The sequence below is a fragment of the Dendrobates tinctorius genome, unplaced genomic scaffold, assembly GCF_039654945.1.
Source record: "Dendrobates tinctorius isolate UK_male_01 unplaced genomic scaffold, ASM3965494v1 ptg000016l, whole genome shotgun sequence".
In the NCBI taxonomy this organism is placed as follows: domain Eukaryota; kingdom Metazoa; phylum Chordata; class Amphibia; order Anura; family Dendrobatidae; genus Dendrobates; species Dendrobates tinctorius.
This window is the reverse complement of record NW_027361684.1, coordinates 88,119,672-88,144,738: the sequence shown is the minus strand read 5'-3', so window position 1 is coordinate 88,144,738 and position 25,067 is coordinate 88,119,672. Positions and strand designations below refer to the sequence as shown.

Sequence of the window (25,067 nt, the reverse complement as noted above, 5' to 3'; positions counted from 1 at the left end):
ATCTTCATTCGCCAGCACGGGATCTGCATTGTCCCATACCTAGACTACCTTCTAATAATAGCTCCAACCATATCTCGCCTGAACCAGGATGTAGGTAAATCTCTAGAAATTTTACAATCCTTGGGTTGGATCGCAAACCTGGAGAAATCAGACCTTCATCCCTCAACAAGGAAAAAGTTCTTGGGGATACTCCTGGACTCGGGAAAACGAACATCTTTTCTACCCAGGGAACGACAACTCGACCTGGTTCAGAGACTCTCCAAGTTCAGAGCCCAGAGAGCACCAACCCTGAGAGACTCAATGTCCATGCTAGGTTCGCTTACAGCATGTATCCTAGCCGTCTCCTGGGCCCAAGCCCATACTCGGGTCCTTCAGTCCTATGTACTCCAGTGTTCAAGGAAACACCGGAATACACTGACCAGGAGAACCCCTCTTCCGGGTCATGTGAAGGCGTCTCTCATATGGTGGCTGAACCACCAGAATCTCCAGCAGGGGGTCAACTGGGATAAGCTTCCCTTGAAAATCATCACCACAGATGCCAGTCAGAGAGGATGGGGTGCTATAGTGGAGAAATCACACTTCCAGGGGGTATGGCCCCCAAACGTCAGAACTAGCTCCTCAAATGTGAGAGAACTAAGAGCGGTAGAGGAAGCGCTGAAGGCATCGACCCTTGTCCAAAATCACCATATACGTGTCTGCTCAGACAATATGACTACAGTGTCCTACATCCGTCACCAAGGCGGCACAAAATTTTCCAACCTAAAATTGGTGGCTGCAAGAATCTTTTCTTGGGCAGAGAAACATCTACTGTCCATATCGGCAGTGCATCTAAGGGCGTCGGACAACGTGGAGGCAGACTTCCTCAGCAGGAGGGATGATCATCCCGGGGAATGGAGCCTAGACCAAACAGTCTTTTTGTCTCTGGTCTCAAGATGGGGACATCCCGAGGTGGACCTCTTTGCCAGTGGTCAAAATATGAAGGTGGAAACATTTTTCTCCTTCAGCCCCACCAACGTAGCATGGAAAGTAGATGCCTTCTCCCATCCTTGGCACTTCAATCTATCTTACGCCTTCCCTCCAGTTCCCATGATAGCGAGAACACTCCAGAAGATTCGGGCAGAACAAGTCACTACAATCCTGGTGGCTCCCTTGTGGCCAGGGAGAAGCTGGTACGGAGCCCTACGAAACATGGCTCAGGAAGGTCCAATACTTCTGCCCCAGAGAGCCAATCTTCTTCGCCAAGGCCCTCTACTGTACCCAGACCCGCACAAAATGAACCTGGCGGCCTGGCTACTGAAGCCAGAATCCTAAAGGCTAGAGGCCTATCTGAAAAAGTAATTCAAACCCTACAAAAGAGTAGGAAACCAGTGACTATCGCCATCTATGGTAAGGTCTGGAAGAAGTTCTCACCTTGCTGCTCCCCAAATTTTCCAGATCCCTTCCATCCTAATATTGCACAAATCTTAGAATTCCTTCAGGACGGGCTGGATCTGGGACTCACACCTAGAACTTTAAAGGTGCAAGTTTCAGCCCTTAGCTCATTCTACGACCAGGACCTGACAAGTCATCGATGGGTAAAGCGGTTCATGACCTCAGCGTCTAGAATCCGTCCCAGACTCCGTAGCCAGATCCCCCCCTGGGACTTGAACCTAGTTCTCAGGGGCCTGACCAGTGAGCCATTTGAACCACTGTCTTCCACAACTCCGAAAAAGTTAACACTAAAAACCGTGTTCCTAGTAGCAATTACTACCGCAAGACGTATAGGGGAATTGCAGGCCCTGTCAATACAGGAGCCATATCTAACTATCATGGAGAATAGCATCATCCTGAGATTAGATCCCTCCTTTATGCCTAAGGTAGTCTTGAACTTTCTCAGGTTCCAGGATATTGTATTGCCTTCCTTCTGTCCAAACCCCTCCAACACGAAAGAAGTGTTCCACACCCTCGATGTCCGCAGAGTAGTTCTCTTCTACCTACAGCAGACGGAGAGTTGGAGGATTGACCAGAATTTATTCATTCAGTTTTCAGGTCGAAATAAAGGCAAAAAGGCGGCAAAAAATACAATCGCAAATTGGATCAAGCAAGCGATCAACCTCGCCTACTCGTCACAGAACGTTCCCCCTCCTACATCGTTGAGAGCCCACTCTACTCGTTCAGTAGCAATATCGTGGGCAGAAAGAGGGAACGCATCTTCGGAGCAGATATGCAGAGCCGCCACCTGGTCGTCTGTCTATACATTCACTAGACGCTATAGACTAAATTTCAACAGGGATTTAACGTTTGGCAGACGTGTTATGCAGGCAGTTGTCCCTCCCTAAGAAATTAGTTGTTGGTATTCTTCCTCCGATGCTGCTGTCGTGGAAGGTGACTAGAGAAAATAGAAATAGTCTTACCGGTAATTCGGTTTCTAGGAACCTTCCACGACAGCACTAATTTCCCTCCCTATCTGATATTCTACTGGATGATTCCTACACTTTGGTGGTAACTATACATGCTATTGTGTACAGAAAAAACACTGGAGGTAGTAGGAAGGGGAGGGTTATTTAACCTCTTGTGCATTTCCTGTCCCCCATTAGTGCGGGGAGACATCCTCCGATGCTGCTGTCGTGGAAGGTTCCTCGAAACCGAATTACCGGTAAGACTAATTCTATTTTTTCCCTTCACCCATGACAGCACACCTGAGAGAGGGATCTGCCCCGCCAGGACAGGAACCTACTGAGATATAAGTGGCGTCACCTCTCCCCCGCTTCAGTTGGGTTCCTGTACTGGAGGGAATCCCACTGTAGGCGGTGCCTGTCATGACGAAAAAGGGAAAAAGAAAGAAAGAGAGAGAAAAAAAAAAAAGCCCAGGCCCGTCCCGGCGCGGAAAGAACAGGGGTCTCACCTGTAGCGCTGGCCGTTGGGTGCTGGAGGCACAGTCCCCGGTGACCCCTTGGGCTCCGGGTTCGTGTGGGCGCAGGTGGGAATCCCGGTGGCTCCTGGAGGCTCCATCGCGCCGCCCTCCCCTTGCGCGCGCCCGCGATCTTGATCCCCGAGGCAGGGGAGAGGTGCGGGCGTCTTCTGGCCGCTGACATCAGCGGCGCAGAGGATCATGGGTGCGCCGGCTGACCTCAGCAAAAGGCGACGGTGTCATGGTGCCGGGTGCGACGCCAGCCGGCTTTCTGAAGCGGTCGGTCGCAGGGGGGAGGGGAGGAGACACCCACCAGGACGGAGGCGCATTATTTAAACGAGGAACAGCGGCATGGCAGGCGATGCAAGATGGAGTCAGAGCAGGAGCGATCATTGTCTCTGCCTCCCTCACAACCCTCCGGCCATAAACATGGAAGCCATTCAAGCAGCAGTCGCCCCAGCCACAGGTCGGGGGACTCCTCAAGGTCCAAAGAGCACAGTGAATGTTAGCATTATGTTAATAGGGGTTCCCTGTTGTATGTTTCACCCCGTAGGAAAAACCTAAAAAAGCGGGAAGTAAGAAGAATAATAGGGACTGTGCCATATGTAAAACTCCCCTAGAAAGAGACTGGCAGAAAGACCTCTGCGCCAGTTGCATTCAGCGAACCATGGCAGAAGAAGCGCCTAGTTTCGCAGCTAATCTTATATCGGCCCTTAGGTCAGAAATGGAGGGTTCAATTAAGACCTTGTTGAAGAAAGGGAGGAAAGGTAGGAAGAATCCACCTAGTTCTCCCTCAAACGCCTCTTCGGCCTCATCCCAGACCGAACAGCCATCCTCCTCAGACTCCTCAGACAGTGACGTAGGGGGTAAGCCATGTTTTCCTGTAGAAGATACGGATGCTCTCCTAAAGGCCATTAGAACAACAATGGGCTTACAGGAAGAGAAAGCGGCTAAATCCCTAGAGGATGTCATGTTTGGGGGACTTCAAGAGAGTAAAAAACGGACCTTTCCAGTGAATGAAAAGATCCAAGCGCTTATTGAGAGAATGGAGGAAATCCGAGAGATCAGGGGCCCTTCCCTCCGCCTCTAAGAGGCGATACCCCTTTGAGCACAAAGTTGCGGAAATATGGGACAAAGTCCCAAAGGTTGATGCAGCGGTGTCCAGGTCTTCCAAAAAATCGTCCCTGCCTCTGGAAGACTCGGGTTCTTAGAGACCCGCTAGACAAAAAAGCTGATTCCTATTTAAGGCATTCATGGGAAGCAACAGCGGGAGGATTAAAGCCGGCAATAGCAGGCACCTGCACGGCGCGTTCCCTGATGATTTGGCTGCAGCAGTTAGAGAGGCTAGCGTCAAAAGTCCCAAGAGAGAGAATGTTGGCAGATATGTACCTCCTGCATGGGGCAGCAGCTTTTTTGGCAGACACCTCGGCAGACTCTATGAGGTTGACAGCTAGGGCGGCAGAATTATCAAATGCCGCCAGACGCGCGTTGTGGCTTAAAGGCTGTCCAGGTGACCTGCAGTCTAAAGCTAAACTGTGCTCTCCCCTGTGATGGTCGGTTTTTATTCGGGAAGAGCTTAGATGATATCCTGGAAAAGGCGAGTGATAGGAAGAAGGGCTTTCCCAGGTTCCTGACAGATCAGAGAAGACAGCCCATTCGGAGGGGAAGATTCAATAGGGGTCGTCCTCCGGCCGATAGAAGAAGATGGGAAAATAAAAGGAAAAAGGAGTCAGGATTTATGTTTGGTGGAGGCACCTCCACTTCAAAGAAATATCCACAATGACGCCAGCATTCCGGTAGGGGGGAGATTGGCACTCTTTTCCCAGGCCTGGGGAAAGATCTCTTCCAATACCTGGATCCTAGGCATCTTAAGAGAAGGCCTGAGAATCCCCTTTGTTCACCAGCCAAAATCCGTGTTTGTCATCACCCCTATCAGGAAGGCGATCGAATAACAGTTGGCCTTGGAATCAGAGATCCTGAGCCTGATAGACAAGCAGTTCCTTTCCGAAGTCCCAAACACACAGGAAGGAAGGGGGGTTCTATTCCCCCCTTTTTCTGATAAAAAAAAACAGATCAATCATTCAGAACAGTCATAAACCTCAGGGGTCTCAATCGGTGGATAAAGAATCAGACCTTCAAGATGGAATCGGTGGCTACGGCCGTAAAGCTGCTACATGAAGATTGTTTTATGGCCGTAGTCGATCTAAAGGATGCATATTATCACATCCCTATCCATCCAGGTTACCAAAAGTACTTGAGAGTGGCTCTCTATATCCAGGGCATACTCAGGCATTTCCAATTCAGAGCTCTTCCATTTGGCATATCCATAGCCCCGAGGGTTTTTACCAAGGTCATAGCGGAGGTAACAGCCTTCCTCCGAATTCATGATACGGTCATAATACCCTACTTGGACGATTTCCTTATAGTGGGCAGCTCAGAGGACCACTGTACGGCACAGTTGAGCCGGGTGACCGACACCTTACAGGAATTAGGGTGGATAATAAATTTAAAAAAATCAAAAATGCAGCCCCTAAGAAAACAGACCTTTCTGGGGTTTATCTTGGATTCAGAACAGCAAGCGTGTCTGCTTTCGGAGGCCAAAATAGAGAAGGTACAGAACATGACTTTGGCTGCCCGAGACCAACCTTATATGACATTGAGAAACGCGATGTCTCTACTAGGTACCCTGACGGGCTGTATTCCGGCGGTCAGGTGGGCTCAATTTCACACCTGACAGCTCCAGGGAGAGATACTATCAGCACAAAGATCGCTGAAAGGGCGTTTAGAAGGAAGACTAGAGCTTTCCTTAGAGACCAGAGAATCTCTCAACTGGTGGCTGACAGTACAAACCTGGCTTCGGGAATGCCTTTGGACAGACTGACGTCTGACGTAATACAGACAGACGCAAGCTCCTTGGGGTGGGGGGCACACCTAAGGGGTCATGTAGCCCAGGGTTCCTGGAGGCCTCAAGAAATGGGGGCATCCTCCAACCTGAAAGAACTGTGGGCAGTGAACAAAGCCCTGAGCCTCTTCATTCCCCTTCTCAGGGGTCGCAATGTCCGCATCATGTCGGACAACAAAGTAACGGTGGCGTACATCAACCACCAAGGGGGGGACAAGATCACACTCCCTAATGAAGGGAGCGGGCGACATTCTTGGCAGAGCAACACCTACACTCCTTAACAGCCCTGCACATAAAAGGGGCAGAAAACATAGATGCCGATTTCCTGAGCCGCAATACTCTGAGGCAAGGAGAATGGGCACTAAATCGGTCCGTTTTTCAAAAAATAACACAACTTTGGGGGAAACCGGTGATAGACCTCTTTGCCAACAAGTACAACAGGCAAACCGAGATTTTGCTCACTAAACCCGAGGGAAAAACCATGGGCAGTGGACTCATTACAGATTCCGTGGGACTTCAGGCTAGCCTATGCGTTCCCCCCAGTGGCCCTGATCCCAACAGTTGTCAAGAAGATCAGGAACGATCAAGCCAGGGTGATCCTAATAGCTCCATTTTGGCCAAAAAGGCCCTGGTTCGCTCTGCTACGAATGATGTCCCTCTCCGATCCATGGGTTCTGCCAGAAATCCTGGACCTACAAGCTCAGGGTCCAATATTCCACGCTCAGGTCAAAGGATTCCATCTGACGCCGTGGAATTTGAAAGGGCGCTTTTAATGGATAGAGGGTTCTCTCCCGGGTTGGTGGCCACTATGCTAAAGAGTAGGAAATCGGTGACAACCAATATCTACGGCAGAACATGTAATAAATTGATGCAGTTCCTAGGTAAGCCGTTAGAACAAGAACCCCTGATTAGTGCCATCTTGGAGTTTTTACAATTAGGGTTGCAGCTGGGGTTAGCGGTAAACACTCTTAAAGTTCAGGTATCTACACTAGGAGGGAGCGCTCTATAACTGCAACTTGGCAGCAAATAGATGGGTATCCCGTTTTTTCAAATCCTGCCATATGTCTAGGCCTATTCCAATACATAGAATAGCCCCGTGGGATTTAAACCTGGTACTAGAGGCCCTTACAAAAGAACCATACGAGCCTTTACATCAGCTACCCATAAAATATCTGACCCTAAAAACGATCATTTTAGTGGTCCTCACATCGGCCCGTAGAGTAAGCGACTTGCAGGCTCTCTCGGTAAATCCACCCTATACACAAGTTTTTCAGGACAGGGTGATATTAAGAACAGACCCCGCTTATCTGCCTAAGGTAGCATCAGATTTCCATCGAGGTAAGGAGATTATCCTCCCATCCTTCTGCGATAATCCAAAGAATTCAAGGGAGGAAAAATTCCATAGATTGGATGTTAAGAGAGCCCTGCTAGAATATATATCTGTCACTAGCTAGTGGAGGAGGTCCCAGTCCCTGTTCGTTGCCTTTCAGGGTGCCAGGAAAGGCTATGGGGTTTCAAAAGGTACTATTGCCAGATGGATTAGGGAGGCCATTAGTGTAGCCTACTCAGCTAGTGGTGTACCGATTCCTGACGGCATCAAGGCTCATACCACCCTAGCCGTGGCGACCTCCTGGGCTGAAAAGGCAGAGGTATCGATTGGACAAATTTGTAAGGCCGCTACCTGGGCCTCACCTTCAACCTTCTTTAGGCACTATAGATTATATCTATCCTCCTCAGCTGACTTAACCTTTGGTAGAAGGGTGCTGCAAGCTGTGGTCCCTCCCTAAGTGGTTTCGAAGTCTCCAAAAATCTCTCAGGTGTGCTGTCATGGGTGAAGGGAAAACCACCATGGTTACTTACAGGTAGCCGTTTTCTCCGGAATCCATGACAGCACCCGTATATTCCCCCCCTTTTCACCCTATGGGTGTGCACGTTTAGTAGGGTGCATTTGTGTTATGTGGTGTTGGATTAACATGTAACTACCCGGGAAGTCCTCTCAATACTCTGTAACCAACTGAAGCGGGGGAGAGGTGCCGCCCCTTATATCTCAGTAGGTTCCTGTCCTGGCGGGGCGGATCCCTCTCTCAGGTGTGCTGTCATGGGTTCCAGAAAAACCGTCTACCGGTAAGTAACCATGGTGGTTTCAGTCCTTCTGCTGGCTGGACCGGTACAGCCATAGGACCAAATGAAGACCGCGGGGCGCACTTTGACCAGGTCTGGTATACAAGATCTTCTGTGTACCTCCTTGGTAATTCTGGTATACAATATCTTCTGTGTACCTCCTTGGTAATTTTATGTTGTGGAAGCCTTAATATCTAGTATTCAGTGGGTTAATGGACCTCTGCTGCCTATGACAGCACACGGAAAGTGACTTGCTCATCGCGTTCTCCTTACCTTTCCTGCCTTTCATTGATTATACAAGATAAATATTGTGGTCCTATGGTCGCACAATTGCAGATTTCTCTCTTCATCAGCGCTCTGCCAAATCTTGAAAGGTAGCTCACAATAGGACGCTTGACCCATGCTCACTGCTGGTTGGTTTTGTAGCAGAGCACCATTTTTTTTATTTAAGCTGATCATCATATTTTTTTTCTTTTTAACAGTTATCAATCATGGACATTCCCCATCAAGGTGTCCAGATAGAAGGGGATGGCTTCAGCCACGCTATTAGAATACTTAGGTAAAATGTATTTATTTTTTTTGCATTATTTGTTTCATGTGTGAAAGAGGACCTGCTTATTATGAATACATTGAAAGGAATCTGTCTTGTCTGTTGTATTTTATTTCCTGATATTGTGCATAAGAAAAATCAGCTACTGTTAGAGCAGGGGTACACGAATATCGCTGTATAGTCCAGCTCATCATGAATAATTTTTCTTGGTGTAGAGCTGATGGCGCACTCAATCAATTATATTTATCAGATATATTTACACCATGAGAATCTATGGTTTGGGTCATTGTCCTGTTGAAAACTAAATGACACGTTAAAGAGAACCTTGTCAGCAGCATTTTACTAAAGGTCCCGTTACATTTAGCGATGCACCAGCGATCCCGACAACGATACAACCCGGTCAGGATCGCTGGTGCATCGCTAAATGGTGGCTAGTGAGCTGCCAAACAGGCAGATCTCACCAACGATGCAGCAGCGGCAGGCTGTCGTTACTTACCTGTCAGACGGCAGCTCTGCTGACGACTTCCTTCTGCGTCCATGGTTCGCTCGTCGGTGCCAGCAGGAAGCCGACGACGAGAAATGGACCAGGACGATCTCGCGCGATCAACGATCGCCAGCGGGGAGGCCGGTCTGAGGTAAGTGTCACATGTAGTGATATCGCTACCGATAACGCTGTTGCGTCACAAAATCGGTGACACTTTAGCGATATCGCTAGCGATCTCGCTATGTGTGAAGGGGGCTTAATTAAATTAAAGACAGGGCCATATTGTTGCTGTAATATTAATTAAATTGATACCACATGTGAAGAAAACTTTTTAGTAGATTTTTTTTAATCATTTTTTGAAGTTTCCGTGTATTCATCTCTTCGGGCATCGGGTCGGAACTGTGGCATGACTGTGGGCAGGGTCTTCAGCTTTGTTCCGTCCCCTTTTCTGGGTCTGGGTGTCTTCTTTATTTTAAATTTTGCTCCAGTGCAGTCCTAGCCAAATGTGGCGCTTGCACAGATTGAACTAATGATGGGCTTCAGTATAGTGGGGTTGGTGGCACTGAGCAATCTATGCATGCGCAGCCGCCAGCGCTATTTTCCTGAAAACGTCCAAGAGCTCAATCTGCGCAAGTGCCGCCTGTGGCGAGGTTCAGTAAAATGGTGCTGGTAGAACTGAGCAATGCACACATGCGCAGCTGCCGGCGCCATTTTCTTGAAGACTTGCAGGACCTCGGTCTCCGTCTGCGGCTAGGACAAATGGTCGGCTACAGTAAAATGGCGCTGGTGGTACTGCTCAATCTACGCATGCACAGCTGCCGGCACTATTCTCCTGAAGACTTCCAAGAGCTGAATCTGCGCAAGCGCCACCCGCGTCTTGAACGGCGCCAACATGAAATTTTGAAATTTTAAATAAAGAGGAGACAATCGGACACAGCGGAGGGGATGGAACAGACCTGAAGACCCCACAGTCCCTCCCCAATGCACAAAGAGATGAATGCAAGGAAACTTCAAACAATAATTAAAGAAAATTTACAAAACTAATTTCTTCACCTGAGGTATCATTTTAATCAGTATGACAGCGCCAGTATGACCCTGTCTGTACTTTACTTATTAGAAAAATGCTGCTGACAGGATCTCCATTTAACGAAGTGCAAAACAGAATGCTATAGTAGGCAGCCATGATAGTTTTACCAGTATAGCACCACCACACCATCATGACTCTTCCCCAATCTTTACAGTGGAAGCTACTCTTACAGATATTCTGTGTGGATTGTAAATCCAGTGGTTAGAATAAATTTTGATGTTGTCGACCCCAAAATTTTTGCACTGGTCCAATGTTACCTGTCCTAAGCTTGTGCTCAGACTGACAACGGAAGGGGCGTCACTGAACAAAATGATCCTTTATCACCCATGGAAGCTAAACTAATGAAAGTGGCAGGCTCCATGAATGCGTGGAGGCAAAAAGCAGATGACCTGGAAAATAGAATGCGTCGGAATAACATCCGAATTATTGGCCTGCCGGAGCGATCGGAGGGACAACACCCGGAGCAATTTCTAGAAGACTGGCTTAAAACCACTTTGGGCGACGAATTCTCCTCAATCTTTGCGGTGGAAAGGACTCATAGAGTCCCTACTAGGCCTCTTCATCCTGGAGCCCCGCCTAGACCCTTTCTGGCGCACATCCTCAACTGCAGGGATAGAGACGTGGCTCTACGTCTGGCGCGGCAAAAGAGTCCTATCAAGTTCAACAATGCCACAATCTCGATTTTCCCGGATTTCTCTGCGGAAACAGCGAGCGCAGTTTACGGAGGTCAAAAGACATCTACGGGAGAAGAATGTTGTGTACTCTATGATTTACCCGGCCCGGCTGCGGGTGATCCACGGGGGTTCTACTTTATTTTTTACAGACCCGGCGGAGTGGTTACGATCCCATGTAGGGTCTGCTGAAAAAGAATCCTAATGCATCTAGTGCTAGTTGGCATTTTTCTATTTATCGTCTGATTGGAGCTTTACTCGAAGACGTCCAGGTTACCAACAATACCGGATACTGGGCTCAGTGATGGTATCCCCTTGTTCGTTTTGTGATGGGAGTACAGGACTCTGCTCCTACGTTGTTTGTTGTTTATTCGATTTGAGTTTTGCCCTTAATTACCCAGACGCAGATGTTATTTGTATGGGCGACTTTAATATGGTCATGAACAACCACCTTGATAGATTGAGGTTGGATGATGGAGTGACTGGGGGGTCCTCGCCAATGACTACAACCCCGTTGTCATCATTTAAGGGGGGTGGCGGGTGGTTGGATTTGTGGAGGGTGCGCCACCCTGAGTTAAAGGAATACCCTTGCCACTCATCCACCAAACGCTCTCTATCACGCATAGACTATATATTTGGTTCTGGCGGTTTGGCAATGTGGGTGGCTGATATAGAGCATGGAAGTAGGGGGATCTCAGACCATAGTCCGGTTATCCTTAAACTCAAATTTGGGTATGTGAACAATGGGATAGCCTGGAAGTTGAATCCTTTCTGGTTAAAACTGATGGGGTCTCCTGACAGAACGATTGATCAGTTGAATTGTTTCATTGCGTCCCATCCGGAACCCCAAGATATTAACTTATTTTGGGATGCCCTTAAGGCATACTTGAGGGGCTGTTTGTCCTCCACGATTTCTTAAATTAAGCGGGTGACCGCAAGGAAGGATGGCGAGGTGGAGCAACGACTGAAAGACGCAGAGGCTACATATATATCTAACCAAACTAGCGGGAACAGGATTGAGAGGCTGGCTGCCCAAAGGTTATATACTCAACATGTGGATACTAAATCTAAGCGGAAACTATTCTTCACCCGTCAATCCTATTTCGAATTGGGGAACCAGACGGGCAAATTCTGGGCCTATCTGGTGCGCAAACATAGCACCTCTAATACGATATTGCAGATTCGCAGGTCGTACGGTACACTGGTGTCTTCGACAGAGGAGATTCTTGGCTGCTTTCAGGATTACTACAGGTCACTATATGAATCTAAAAGTGACTTTGACACTTTGGGGTGTTTAGACTATTTGTCAGATATATCATTCCCCACATAAGATTCGGAACAACGAGCCCTTATGGACGCTGTGTTCTCTGCAGAGGAGGTAGATAATGCTATGACAGACATGCCCTCTGGGAAGGCCCCTGGACCTGATAGGTTCCCTATTGAATTATATAGGAAGTATCGAGATATACTGATGCCACTTTTGGTGAAGGTATTTCGGGGAATATGGGATGGGAATTCTATGCCTGAGTCCTTTTAAGGGGCTAATATCATAGTACTTCGGAAGGAGGGGAAGGACCCTTTAGAATGTGGATCCTATCGTCCCATTTCATTAGTGAATGTGGACTATAATATTTTCTCTAAGATTCTAGCTACCTGAATTCCATTATATTGAATATCATACATCCTGATAAAACGGGCTTTATGCCTGGTAGGAGGACTTCTATTAACATCAGAAGAGTCCAGTCAATAGTCCAATATAGCTCCCTGGTGCCAGACAACAGATGGGCATTAGCATCGTTAGATGCTGCCAAGGCTTTTGACTCTCTTGAATGGCCTTTCCTCTCCGAATGTTTACAAAGGTATGGCTTTGGCAATAAATTTATAACATGGGTCAAAATATTATACATGAAACCTAAGGCTCGTATTATAATAAATAATTCTATATCTGAGTCTTTCGCATTGCATAGGGGAACCCGTCAGGGTTGCCCTCTTTCCCCTTGCGATTGAGGCACTAGCAATACGCATAAGGTCCTTCCCTAATATCCGAGGTATAGATATAGCAGGTCGGATAGATACCATAGGCCTATATGCCGATGACATGGTGATATTCTTGAATGATGTGGAAGAAACTTTGCCACAGGTGATATCCCTTATAGATAGATTCAGGTAAATATTCAGGTTTACATATAAATTGGGAAAAATCTGCCCTGTTACCCCTTTCCCATGCCCCAATGCCCCAGCTGTAGGCTCTCTCTTCGCTATCTATTGTATCTAGTTTTAAATACTTGGGCATCCATATATCTAATAATAGTACGCTTGATCTACAACTTAATGTCCACATGTTGCTGGAACTGGTTAAAGCTAAATTTGCATCGTGGAGTAGGCTCCCATTATCTGTGGCTGGACGCATTAACCTGATTAAAATGATATTGCTTCCTAAATTTGGCTACTCGCTCCAGCACAGTGCGGTAGCAGTGCCCAAGTCCTTTTTTGTTAATCTTAACTCTCTGGTCACGTCCTTTATTTGAGGGAAAACTAGGCCCAAACTTAAATTTTCCACTTTACAAAGACCAAAGAAGGGAGGTGGGGCGGCGCTGCCAGATTTCTTCCTATACTACTTGGCTGGGCAGGCTAAACCTTTAAATAATTGGATGCCGGGTAATTGCCTTCCTAATTCTGATAGCCACCTGCTTAACGCTGCACAAGCGGATTGCCCATTAGGTTTCCTTGAGTTGGAAAAAACTAATGTTCCACGTATGTTAACTCTGCTCCGGCTGGCTCGATTAATATGGAGACAAATCAAGAATGTGATAGGGTTTAAAGATGTTATAGCTGAAATGCCTCTGTGGAGTAATAACTATTTTTCGGAGTTACTGAATCACCCATTCGCTGTTTGTTGGACCCAGTGTGGCGTTTCTTCAGTGGGAGATTTGTATGACCAGGGGACCTTAAAGTCTTTTGAACAATTGCAGACCACACATGATATATCAAGATCTCAATTTTTTCGCTATCTGCAGCTGAGATCGGCTCTTCAATCACATATGAGGGACAGGGGTGTGGACCGTACTATTTCGTCGTTACCTCTGATAGGAATTCTTAATTCGCGGGGCCCCCAGGGGTCTCATATCTTCTTTGTACACATATATGCTGTCAGTAGGGGCAGAATCGGCCATAAGTTCTATTAAGATGAAGTGGGAACAACTCATCCCTGATACGCAGAGAGAGGAATGGGAGGAGATTCTGGAGTCTCCGATTGGAGTATCACCATCTATCAATAACAGAATGATACAGTTGTATATAAACAATCATATTTAACTCCGTTGCGACTCTTTAGGATGGGTCGGCTTCAATCATCAGAATGTATGCGATGTCACTCACCAGATGCTGATTTTATTCATATGGTGTGGCAATGTCCCACTATCCTACAGTACTGGAAAGAGGTGACTACATTACTGACATCCCTGGTGCAGGCCCCTGTCCCTCTAGAGCCATTGGTCTGCTTGTTTGGGGTATGGGGAGAGGAGATTTGGGATCGCTATGCTGGGGTCTTCTTGCGCGAGACACTGTTTATGGCACGGAAGGTGCTGGCACTGCGGTGGATGGGGGGTTCATGTCCTACCCTTAGATTTTGGATCAAGTTGGTAAATTCAGATGTTCCATATGAGCGCACGTTATACCAAAACAGGTGGTGCCCGGGTAAATTTGAAAAGATCTGGGAGAGGTGGAATTCCTCTCACCACACTTTGCAAGACTGAGGAAACCAGACTGCGGAAATAGTAGATATTAGTTGATGTAGTGGTAGTTGTAGCTTAGGAGTTTGTTAGATCTTACTGTTGCAAGATATGACAAGGTTTGTGAAACTGGAATGATATACATGTTGGAAAATGCATAAACAATTATCATATATATATATATATTTGGAAGGAAACGTATATATTACCTTGTTTATCTATAAGAATGTGCAATTTTTTTTGTATTATATTTTGCTATGGCCGGAGACACGTGTGCTTTGTATAATGCCTATTATCACAATCATTGTGTATGTTGTACATTCTTTGTATCCTGATGTTTAAATAAACAAATTAAAAAAAAAAAAAAAAAAAAAGATCCTTTATATAAACCTGAATGTATTTGAAAAGCGTATTAATTTTACTTATAGGGCTTTTGAGCTGACATTCAGATCTTGGGATCTTTTAAAGTAGCATTTTCGTTGGAACTTCTGTGCCATGTTGGACTTATTTATTTTCCGTTTTTCTCTTTACATTTAAAGAATACCTCCCTGTAAAGGAATTTGTGAAGAAACCCAAAAGGCACTAGAACAGTCACTTCTTGATTGCACTTTTCGTTTGCAAGGCAGGAATAATCGCACCTGGGTAGCAGAACTGATATTTGCAAACTGTCCTCTGAACAGCAGTACTTCTAGGGAACAAGGTCGGTGTAAGTCCTGCACTATTTGTAGACTGTTATTGTGTTAAATTTAAGAAATAGTAACCCTATAATCATTTCTTTCTAATGTGTAGGTCCAACACGACATGTGTACTTGACCTATGAAAATCCACTTTCTGAACCAGTGGGTGGGCGCAAAGTGGTGGAAATGTTCCTGAATGACTGGAATAGCATTGCTCGATTGTATGAATGCATGTTGGAATTTTCACGCTGTTTACAAGGTAATCTATATTTCTCAGCATTATTTTTTGAAAAGTATTTAACTTTACAGTGTATTAACTTTTTACTCTGTCGCCTCATTGGGGGACACAGAGCCATGGGTGTTATGCAGCTGTCCACTAGGAGGCGACACTATGCATAATCTGAAAAAGATTAACTATGGCTCCTCTGCAGTATACACCCCTGGACGGCTTCAGTATTCTCCAGTTTTTGCTTAGTGTCGCATAGGAGGCACACCTAAGGATTACAGATGAAAAAAAGTGGGTCTCCTGCGAGACTCCCGACATGGCTCCTTCCTCGGCCCCTTTTATAGGGTGCCCGGTTGAAGTTGAGATGGCTATTCCCCATGTCGCTCCTTCCCCAGTCCTTTGGGTGCTGGTTCGAAGTCGAGACTCCCCTCCTTCCCCAATTCCCTTTGGTTTCTGGGTTGAGGTCGAGGCGAGGATAAAGCCCCCTGAAGGTGACAGCAGCACCCTCCCTAGTCCCCCTCTGGGGGCATTGGGTTGAGACGCCTCAGGTAGGGCCTTCACAGGCAGCACTCTGCAGCTCCCAGCAGCATGGGCCAGCACATTGTGCCTGCATCTAGGGACCCCAGCTCAGTTGTGGGCTCCTGTCGGGACCCCCCGGATGACAAATATGACCCTCTACAGTGTCATAGAGGGGGCGGATCGAGACTGAAAGGGTGCGTTTTTTTCACAGCCCTGCCGTCTTTTTTATTCTCTCCGCCCCCTTTCTCCTTCCTCCTCGTCTCCATCGCGGCCATTTCTGCTGCAGGACAAGATTAACCCTGCATATCGTCCAGGCCAGCCAGTCTCCGGGGGGGGGTGCACAGGACTGTGGATCTTCGGCGCTGGACCTAGGGGCACACTGGTGGGGTAAGATCACAGCTGGGGTTTTTACTCGGCTGTGATTCCATATTCCTATAAGGCCCTATAGGTTCCTCTGCATAGCCACCCCTGTAAGGCACTCTGCATAGCCACCCCTCTCGTGTACTATGCCGGGCTCAAGGCACAAGAGAACCAGGCAGGACTGCTTTTATGCATTCTGCACAGCCTGCAAAACCACACTCCTCAGTGGCAGCACGTACCCGCACTGCCGGGACTGTATCCAGACTACTGAGTCAGAACCCCAAGAAGACCCTACCAATGCTTCAGTGTCTGATACCACGCCAGAATGGGCTACTCAAATGTTGCAATCTATGACGCAGTCTATAGATAACCTAACCTCCACATTGCTTCAGGCTCTGCAGGGTCATGCCTTGGCTATGAACATTACCCAGCAAAGGGAGAGCGCGACTCAGGGACATGTCGTTCCGGGCACATCCAGACGTAAGCGGACCCACAGGTCGCGTTCGTCTGCGTCATCCCATAGCACACGGTCATCCCCCTCTAGGGAGAGACACCGTAGTTCCTGGTCACCTAGACCGTCCCCTACCAGGGATAGACGAAGCAGATCTCCACAGCTATCCCCGACCACAGAAGCATCTGTGACTCCGACTCAGACAATGAAACGGAGGGGTCCCTGATCCGAATTCCCCCTAGCAATACGGCGCTAGTTGAGGACGTAATCTCGTCCATCCATCGGGTTCTGGATATTTCTGATCCGCCCCCGGAGGCCCCAGAACAGAAGATTTCCTTTGAAGGTGTTGTGAAACCTCCTAAGGTCTTCTCTAATCATCCAGAATTTAAGGCGATCCTTAACAAGCAGTTCTCACAGCCTGAGAAAAAATTCACCAATCGCAAATATTTGGAAGCAAGGTACCCCTTTCCGCAGAAGGACACCAAAGAATGGACAGATCCACCCGAAGTGGACCCCCCAGTCTCTAGACTAGCAGCACAGACCCTCCTCTCACTGCCAGATAGCTCAACCCTCAGGGACACAGCAGACCGGCAGGTAGAACTCATGGCTCGTTCAATTTTCGAGGCTGCAGGGGCCTCCCTGGCTCCCGCGTTCGCTTCAGTTTGGGCTGCCAAGGCCATTCTGGCTTGGGCCAAAAACTTACAAGCTGGTCTCCAAGCACAAACTCCTGAGCTGTCAGACCAAGCGGTTCAAATAGCAGTTGTAGCAGATTACATGCTTCATGCAGCTCTGGATTCAGCAAGGGATGTAGCGGGGATAGCATCAAACGCCATCACGATTCGGCGTATCCTCTGGCTACGGGAATGAAAAGCGGACGCGGCTTCAAAGAAGTCCCTCACGCACCTCCCGTACCTCTGGGCGGCTTTTCGGTGAAAAGTTGGACACAATGATATCCAACACCACCGGGGTAAGAGTACCTCTCTCCCTCAACTGAAACCTCTCATCAAGGCTTCCACCTTCAATGACTGCGAGCTCAGCGTCTCAATCACAGTCGACACTCTTGAGTCGCCTGGCTGGTTAGTCATCCTACAAAAGTCATCGACTACCCTGAATCAGTCTCTGATCTTCCTGGGAATGCTATTCGACACCTCCAGGGGTCTAGTGCTCCTTCCCAAGGACAAGGCACTGGCTCTCCGTCTAGGAGTTTGCATCCTCCTCCGCAGCCCCCCCCCGGATCTCTCCGGTTTGCCATGAGAGTCCTCGGCAGGATGGCGGCGGCAATGGAAGTGGTCCCGTTTGCCCAGTTTCACCTCAGGCCCCTTCAACTAGCCATTCTCAAGTCCTGGGACAGGAATCCCTTTTCCCTCGAAAGGGAGTTCCAGCTAACATCATCAACCAGGAGGTCCCTGCACTGGTGGCTCAAGCCAACCTCGCTCGCAACGGGGAAATCCTTTCTCACAGGTCAATGGAAGATCCTGACCACCGACGCGAGCCTGACTGGTTGGGGTGCGGTGCACCTACATCACAGGGCACAGGGCAAGTGGTCACCAGTGGAAGCGAACATGCCCATCGACATCCTGGAAATTCGTGCCATCCTCCTGGCGTTGAGAGCCTTTCGTCACTTACTGGCAGCCTCTCATATCAGAGTACAGTCGGACAATGCCACGGCTGTGGCATATGTGAAACACCAAGGCAGCACACGCAGTACCCAGGCAATGAGAGAAGTGACACACATCCTCCACTGGGCGAAATACACGGGGTCGGTACTCTCTGCGGTCCACATTCCGGGTGTAGACAACTGGGAAGCCGACTTCCTCAGCAGACAAGGAATGGACTCGGGAAAGTGGTCTCTCCATCCCGAAATTTTTCGCGGGATCTGCCATCGCTGGGGGACCCCGGACGTGGACCTAATGGCATCCCATTTCAATGCCAAGGTCCCCAACTTCATGGCCAGAACACACGATCCGCGGTTGCTCAGAGCAGATGCCCTGGTTCTGGACTGGACCCAGTTCCAGCTTCTGTACATTTTTCCACCTCTCCCCCTGATATCCAGAGTGGTGAGGAAGATCAAACAAGAGGGAGTTCCAACCATCCTAATTGCGCCGGACTGGCCCAGACGTACATGGTACGCCGACATCGTACAACTTACGGCAGACGCCCCCTGGCATCTCCCCGACCGTCCCGATCTTCTGTCACAAGGCCCATTCTACCACCAGAAGTCAGGGGCTCTCAATTTGACGGCGTGGCCCTTGAGACCTGGGATCTAACCCAGGCAGGGCTCTCACCTGAAGTCATTAGAACCATGATCAGGGCACTGAAGCCAGCCTCTGCCAAGATTTATTACCGCACCTGGCGAGCCTTCTACTCGCTTATTCCCTCCCCAAAGTACTTGGTTTTCTCCAATCAGGTATGGAGGCCAGGCTGTCCCTGGACTCGATTAAGAGCCAGGTGTCAGCGCTCTCAGTGCTTTTTCAGAGACGCATTGCTAACAAGCCGCAAGTAAGGACTTTTCTTCAGGGGGTTTCCCGATTGGTTCCCCCCTACAGGCGTCCGCTTGAAACGTGGGACCTCAACCTGGTCCTGACAGCATTGCAGGAACCACCTTTCGAACCCCTTAGGGAAGTTCCACTCTGCCTTCTGTCTCAGAAGGTAGTCTTTCAGGTGGCAATCACCTCGCTACGCAGGGTGTCTGAACTGTCAGCACTCTCCTGCAGACGGCCCTTCACCAGGACAAGGTAGTTCTCCGTACAGTCCCATCCTTCCTTCCGAAAGTTGTGTCCAACTTCCACCTCAGGAGGAAATTTCACTGCCATCCCTTTGCCCGGTTCATAGAGTGGAGAAGGCTCTGCATACGCTTGACCTCTTCAGGGCATTGCGTATATACGTGTCTAGGACTGCGCCCTTCCGGAAGTCTGATTCCCTTTTCCTTCTTCCGGAAGGCGGTCGCCAGGGTCTGCCGGCTTCCAAAGCTACCCTTGCCAGGTGGATCAAATCCACCATACAAGAGGTTTACCGCCTTAAAAATTCTCCTCTTCTGGCTGGTATTATGGCACACTCTACACGGGCGGTAGGGGCCTCCTGGGCCATTCGGCACCAGGCTTTGGCACAAGAAGTGTGTAAGGCGGTCACTTGGACTAGCCTACACACATTTACTAAACACCACAGAGTTCATACCCAGTCCTCAGCGGACGCGAGCCTGGGTAGACGGGTTCTGAAGGCGGCGGTGCCCCAAGTTTAGGGTCCTGTCTGCACAATATTCGTCCATTGCTTCCCACCCAGGGACTGCTTTGGGACGTTCCATGGTTCTGTGTCCCCCAATGAGGCGACAGAGTAAAGGAGATTTTTGTGTACTCACCGTAAAATCTTTCTCTTAGCCTCTAATTGGGGGACACAGCTCCCACCCTGTTGCCCTTACGGGCCGTTGTTACGGTTGAGTTCTCATATTGTTCTTTGAGCTCGTACATAGTGGCCTTCTTACAGGCATGGTTATGTTATTTTTGTTATGTTCCTCCTAATGCTTTTGCACAAAACTGGAGAAGGCTGACGCCGTCCAGGGGTGTATACTGCAGAGGAGGAGCCATAGTTAATCTTTTTCAGATTACGCCTCCTAGCGGACAGCAGCATAACACCCATGGTTCTGTGTCCCCCAATTAGAGGCTAAGAGAGAGAGATTTTACGGTGTGTACACAAAAATCTCCTTTTTTTTAATTTCTCCTTTCTCTTACAGACATACCACCCCATCTAAACCTGTTCTCTGAGGTCAGATTATACAATTATCGCAAACTTATCCTGTGCTACGGGCAAACAAAGGGAAGCTCGGTATGTGAAAAGCACACATCTGACATACGTAATGCTTTGCTGCATTCTCCTACATGTTTTGAACTTTAATTTCTTTTCATCCACATTGCAGATAAGTATTCAGTGGAATTCTGTTCACCATAAATTTCACATATCACTTGGGACAACGGGACCTAATTCGGGGTGCAGTAATTGTCATAATATCATCCTTCACCAGCTGCAGGAAATGTTCAACAAAGTACCAAATGTAGTGCAGTTGTTACAGGTATATACATGTTTTCTTTTGTTTGTATTTTTGTTATTTTTGGTTGTTTTTTTTTAGACTTTAAATAGTTGGTTGTAACTTCAGGACAATTAAAAACTAGTAGCTCAAAGTCACTGGTCTGGAGAGGTTTAGTCATAAACTGAACCAATAACTTATTACTTGGATTAAAAAAAACAAAACAGAACAAAACCTGCTCCAAGGTTCCTGATGCAAATTATACCCAGATTGGGCTCTGAATTGGATATTCGTTAAAGGTTGTATTCCCATATTGGACATTTTATGGCATTTTCATATGATATTCCTTAAATGTCCAATTTGGGGGGAGTCGAGTCTGCATCTATCTCAATTTGAAAGCCTCTTCTCACGCTATTCACTGCTATGCGAGTGTCGAGTAAGCTTGTATCAGATATTTAAGGCATATCCATATGATATTGCATACATGTCTGAATGGAATGCCTATTTTAAAAAAAAAAGTAAATCCATCTTGGGCAGCCATAATATACAGTCATATGTTAAAGTTTGGGCACCCCTGTTAATGTTAACCTTTTTTCTTTATAACAATTTTGGTTTTTGCAACAGCTATTTCAGTTTCATATATCTAATAACTGATGGACTCAGTTATATTTCTGGATTCAAATGAGGTTTATTGTACTAACAGAAAATGTGCAATCTGCATTTAAACAAAATTTGACCGGTGCAAAAGTATGGGCACCCTTATCATTTTCTTGATTTGAACACTCCTAACTACTTTTTACTGACTTCCTGAAGCACTAAATTGGTTTTGTAACCTCATTGAGCTTTGAACTTCATAGCCAGGTGTATCAAATCATGAGAAAAGGTATTTAAGGTGGCCACTTGCAAGTAGTTCTCCTATTTGATTCTCCTATGAAGAGTGGCATCATGGGCTCCTCAAAACAACTCTCAAATGATCTGAAAACAAAGATTATTCAGCATAGCTTTTCAGGGGAAGGATACAAAAAGTTGTCTCAGAGATTTAACCTGTCAGTTTCCACTGTGAGGAACATAGTAAGGAAATGGAAGAACACAGGTACAGTTCTTGTTAAGCCCAGAAGTGGCAGGCCAAGAAAAATATCAGAAAGGCAGAGAAGAAGAATGGTGAGAACAGTCAAGGACAATCCACAGACCACCTCCAAAGACCTGCAGCATCATCTTGCTGCAGATGGTGTCACTGTGCATCGGTCAACAATACAGCGCACTTTGCACAAGGAGAAGCTGTATGGGAGAGTGATGCGAAAGAAGCAGTTTCTGCAAGCACGCCACAAACAGAGTCGCCTGAGGTATGCAAAAGCACATTTGGACAAGCCAGGTACATTTTGGAAGAAGGTCCTGTGGACTGATGAAACAAAGATTGAGTTGTTTGGTCATACAAAAAGGCGTTATGCATGGAGGTTAAAAAACACAGCATTCCAAGAAAAACATTTGCTACCCACAGTAAAATTTGGTGGAGGTTCCATCATGCTTTGGGGCTGTGTGGCCAATGCCAGCACCGGGAATCTTGTTAAAGTTGAGGGTCGCATGGATTCAACTCAGTATCAGCAGATTCTTGACAATAATGTGCAAGAATCAGTGACGAAGTTGAAGTTACGCAGGGGATGGATATTTCAGCAAGACAATGATCCAAAACACCGCTCCAAATCTACTCAGGCATTCATGCAGAGGAACAATTACAATGTTCTGGAATGGCCATCCCAGTCCCCAGACCTGAATATCATTGAACATCTGTGGGATGATTTGAAGCGGGCTGTCCATGCTCGGCGACCATCAAACTTAACTGAACTGGAATTGTTTTGTAAACAGGAATGGTCACAAATACCTTCATCCAGGATCCAGGAACTCATTAATAGCTGCAGGAAGCGACTAGAGGCTGTTATTTTTGCAAAAGGAGGATCTACGAAATATTAATGTCACTTTTATGTTGAGGTGCCCATACTTTTGCACCGGTCAAATTTTGTTTAAATGCAGATTGCACATTTTCTGTTAGTACAATAAACCTCATTTGAATCCAGAAATATAACTGAGTCCATCAGTTATTAGATATATGAAACTGAAATAGCTGTTGCAAAAAACAAAATTGTTATAAAGAAAAAAGGTTAACATTAAAAGGGGTGCCCAAACTTTCACATATGACTGTATATTATATGGCTGTGTTCACACTGCTAGAATCCTGATTTTTTTGCTTTGGGTATAAAGGGGAAAAAACTGATCTAGACAATATAGCCAAATGTGTTGTGTCCGTAGACTCACTGAATATTTGTAGTCTTCCTCCCAGTGCCTGTAAATGTAGGTTTTCTTTTCCATACTTGCTCAGTGGATAGATTCTGGTGTGTTGTAAGGTCTGTGCTGCAGGAACTAAAAGCTGCTGGAAAGAAAGAAATAAGGACATTGACAGATTGTTGTATAGAGCTATACAACATAGTGAGAAAAATCTAATTCTACATAAATGATATAGTGGGCACACTCAGGAGCGTATGTGCTCTTTTACGTGGCCATATTTAGCTGTTCCACTCCTGTTTTGGAGACATTTGCCACTGTTTTTTGCCTGGATTTAGTGCCTGTAGGGTAAAAATAGATTAAATCTATGTCACCAAGCTATAATTGTTAATGTAGGTGTGGATTTTATCACTGTATTAAAATTTAGTTTGTGTTCTGTTATTAGGGAATTTAATATAGTGTTACATTTTATGTTCTATTAAACATCACTTGATATCAGCAATTTGACCAATTTCCTTTGTTTCTTTGATTAGGTATTGTTTGATACTCAATCTCCTTTAAATGCCATCAACAAACTTCCAACAGTGCCGATGCTGGGACTCACACAGCGGATAAATACTGCATACCAGTGCTTTTCTATACTTCCCCAGTCACCGACACACATTCGCTTGGCCTTCAGGAACATGTATTGTATAGACATCTACTGTAGGAGCAGAGGAGTTGTGGCAATACGTGATGGAGCCTACAGTCTCTTTGATAACAGTAAAATTGTTGAAGGCTTTTATCCTGCGCCAGGACTAAAGGTTGGTACAGTCGGGGTGCTTTATTTAGCAGTTTTGTTTTTTCTACTATTTTGCAATCTAATATTAGTCTTGGATAGCCGGCTATGAATTTATTATTAAAAGGGAAACTTTTTAATATGAAGACATGGTAGGAATGGCCTTGCAAAAAATAGCATTAGAACATATCCTTGTCTTGCTGCTATATAGTAGCCAACACATGAATTGCCATCTCTTTACCTGGAAGGACATGGGCATACTCGGAGAGTTCAGTCTGTTGGAACATGTTAGGTCTCCTAAATCTTAGGCCTGAAGAAAATTGGTCTGTACTAAAAAGGTGTATAACCCATATATAGAAAGTAGTAGAACAAAAAAGGCCTTTTAATATTCCGTTTTCATTTGTGTGGAGTAAGATTTTTATTTTTTTTAAATTTTTTTACTTTTCCAGACTTTCTTAAACATGTTTGTGGACAGCAATCAGGATGCACGGCGACGATCGGTTAATGAAGATGACAATCCACCTTCACCGATTGGGGGTGATATGATGGACTCTTTAATATCCCAATTTCAGCCAGCACAGCAGGTAATATACTTATAAATGACAAAACTGGTGCATTTGTCAGCCTATAGTCTTTAAATAGAGCTAGGATTTGTAGGTATTACAGGAATGTTACCTTGTAGAGAAAAAATTAATTCCGATCACGTCATTGAAGGCTTGATCTTTTTTTTTTTTAAGGATGTATCATGTTTGGTTGTTAGCTGCTTCTATTGTCAAAATGTTCAATTTATGTGACATGTCATGCCTGAAAGCTTACACCGAGGGTCCGCTATCTGAAGCACGTCTGCTGGTTTGCAATGATAACTTCCAGCTTCCTGACAGTCACATTACAGCCTGGGGCTGTGAGGACATGCTGAAGTTGTGGTTGAACCTTGCTGCCTCCTAATACACCAGTGTCTGATTGAATTTGGCCACAAATTTCACCAGTTGAGTTAAAATCTGCAGCAACAATCCACAGCAGAGACGGCATGCTGTTATTATGTAACCCCACCGCATGTCCTGAATCCATTCTGAATGTGTTACTATGTTTGGTAAAGTTTACATTTACTTTGTGAGAAAAAATTCTTAAAAGTAAATTCCATTTAACCGCTAGGATAAGCCATTGTTGTGTGGATCAGTGGCGTTCTGAACGCTCAGAACCCCACAGTCCTGAGAATGAAGGCTGTAAGTTTATTTTTTCCTACCCAATGTGCTACTGGCCACCCAGATGTGCTAAGAGCCCCAGCATCCCCCAGTCACTGGAATGGAGCTATATATCAGTTCCCT

General features: G+C 46.6%; 1 protein-coding gene across 3 annotated transcripts in view; it reads left to right on the top strand.

Annotated features, from left to right (window-relative positions):
- The window catches only part of MED14 (mediator complex subunit 14), a 102,894-nt gene that overhangs the window by 43,367 nt on the left and 34,460 nt on the right, over window positions 1-25,067 (top strand). For 2 of the 3 annotated variants that reach the window (XM_073566028.1, XM_073566030.1), the window contains exons 16-22: window positions 8,396-8,472; window positions 14,976-15,142; window positions 15,226-15,372; window positions 20,397-20,488; window positions 20,580-20,732; window positions 23,498-23,767; window positions 24,192-24,326. In XM_073566028.1, coding sequence (XP_073422129.1) covers window positions 8,396-8,472; window positions 14,976-15,142; window positions 15,226-15,372; window positions 20,397-20,488; window positions 20,580-20,732; window positions 23,498-23,767; window positions 24,192-24,326 — 1,041 coding nt within the window. The remainder of the gene's footprint in view (window positions 1-8,395; window positions 8,473-14,975; window positions 15,143-15,225; window positions 15,373-20,396; window positions 20,489-20,579; window positions 20,733-23,497; window positions 23,768-24,191; window positions 24,327-25,067) is intronic. The other variant, XM_073566029.1, reaches the window with a different exon arrangement.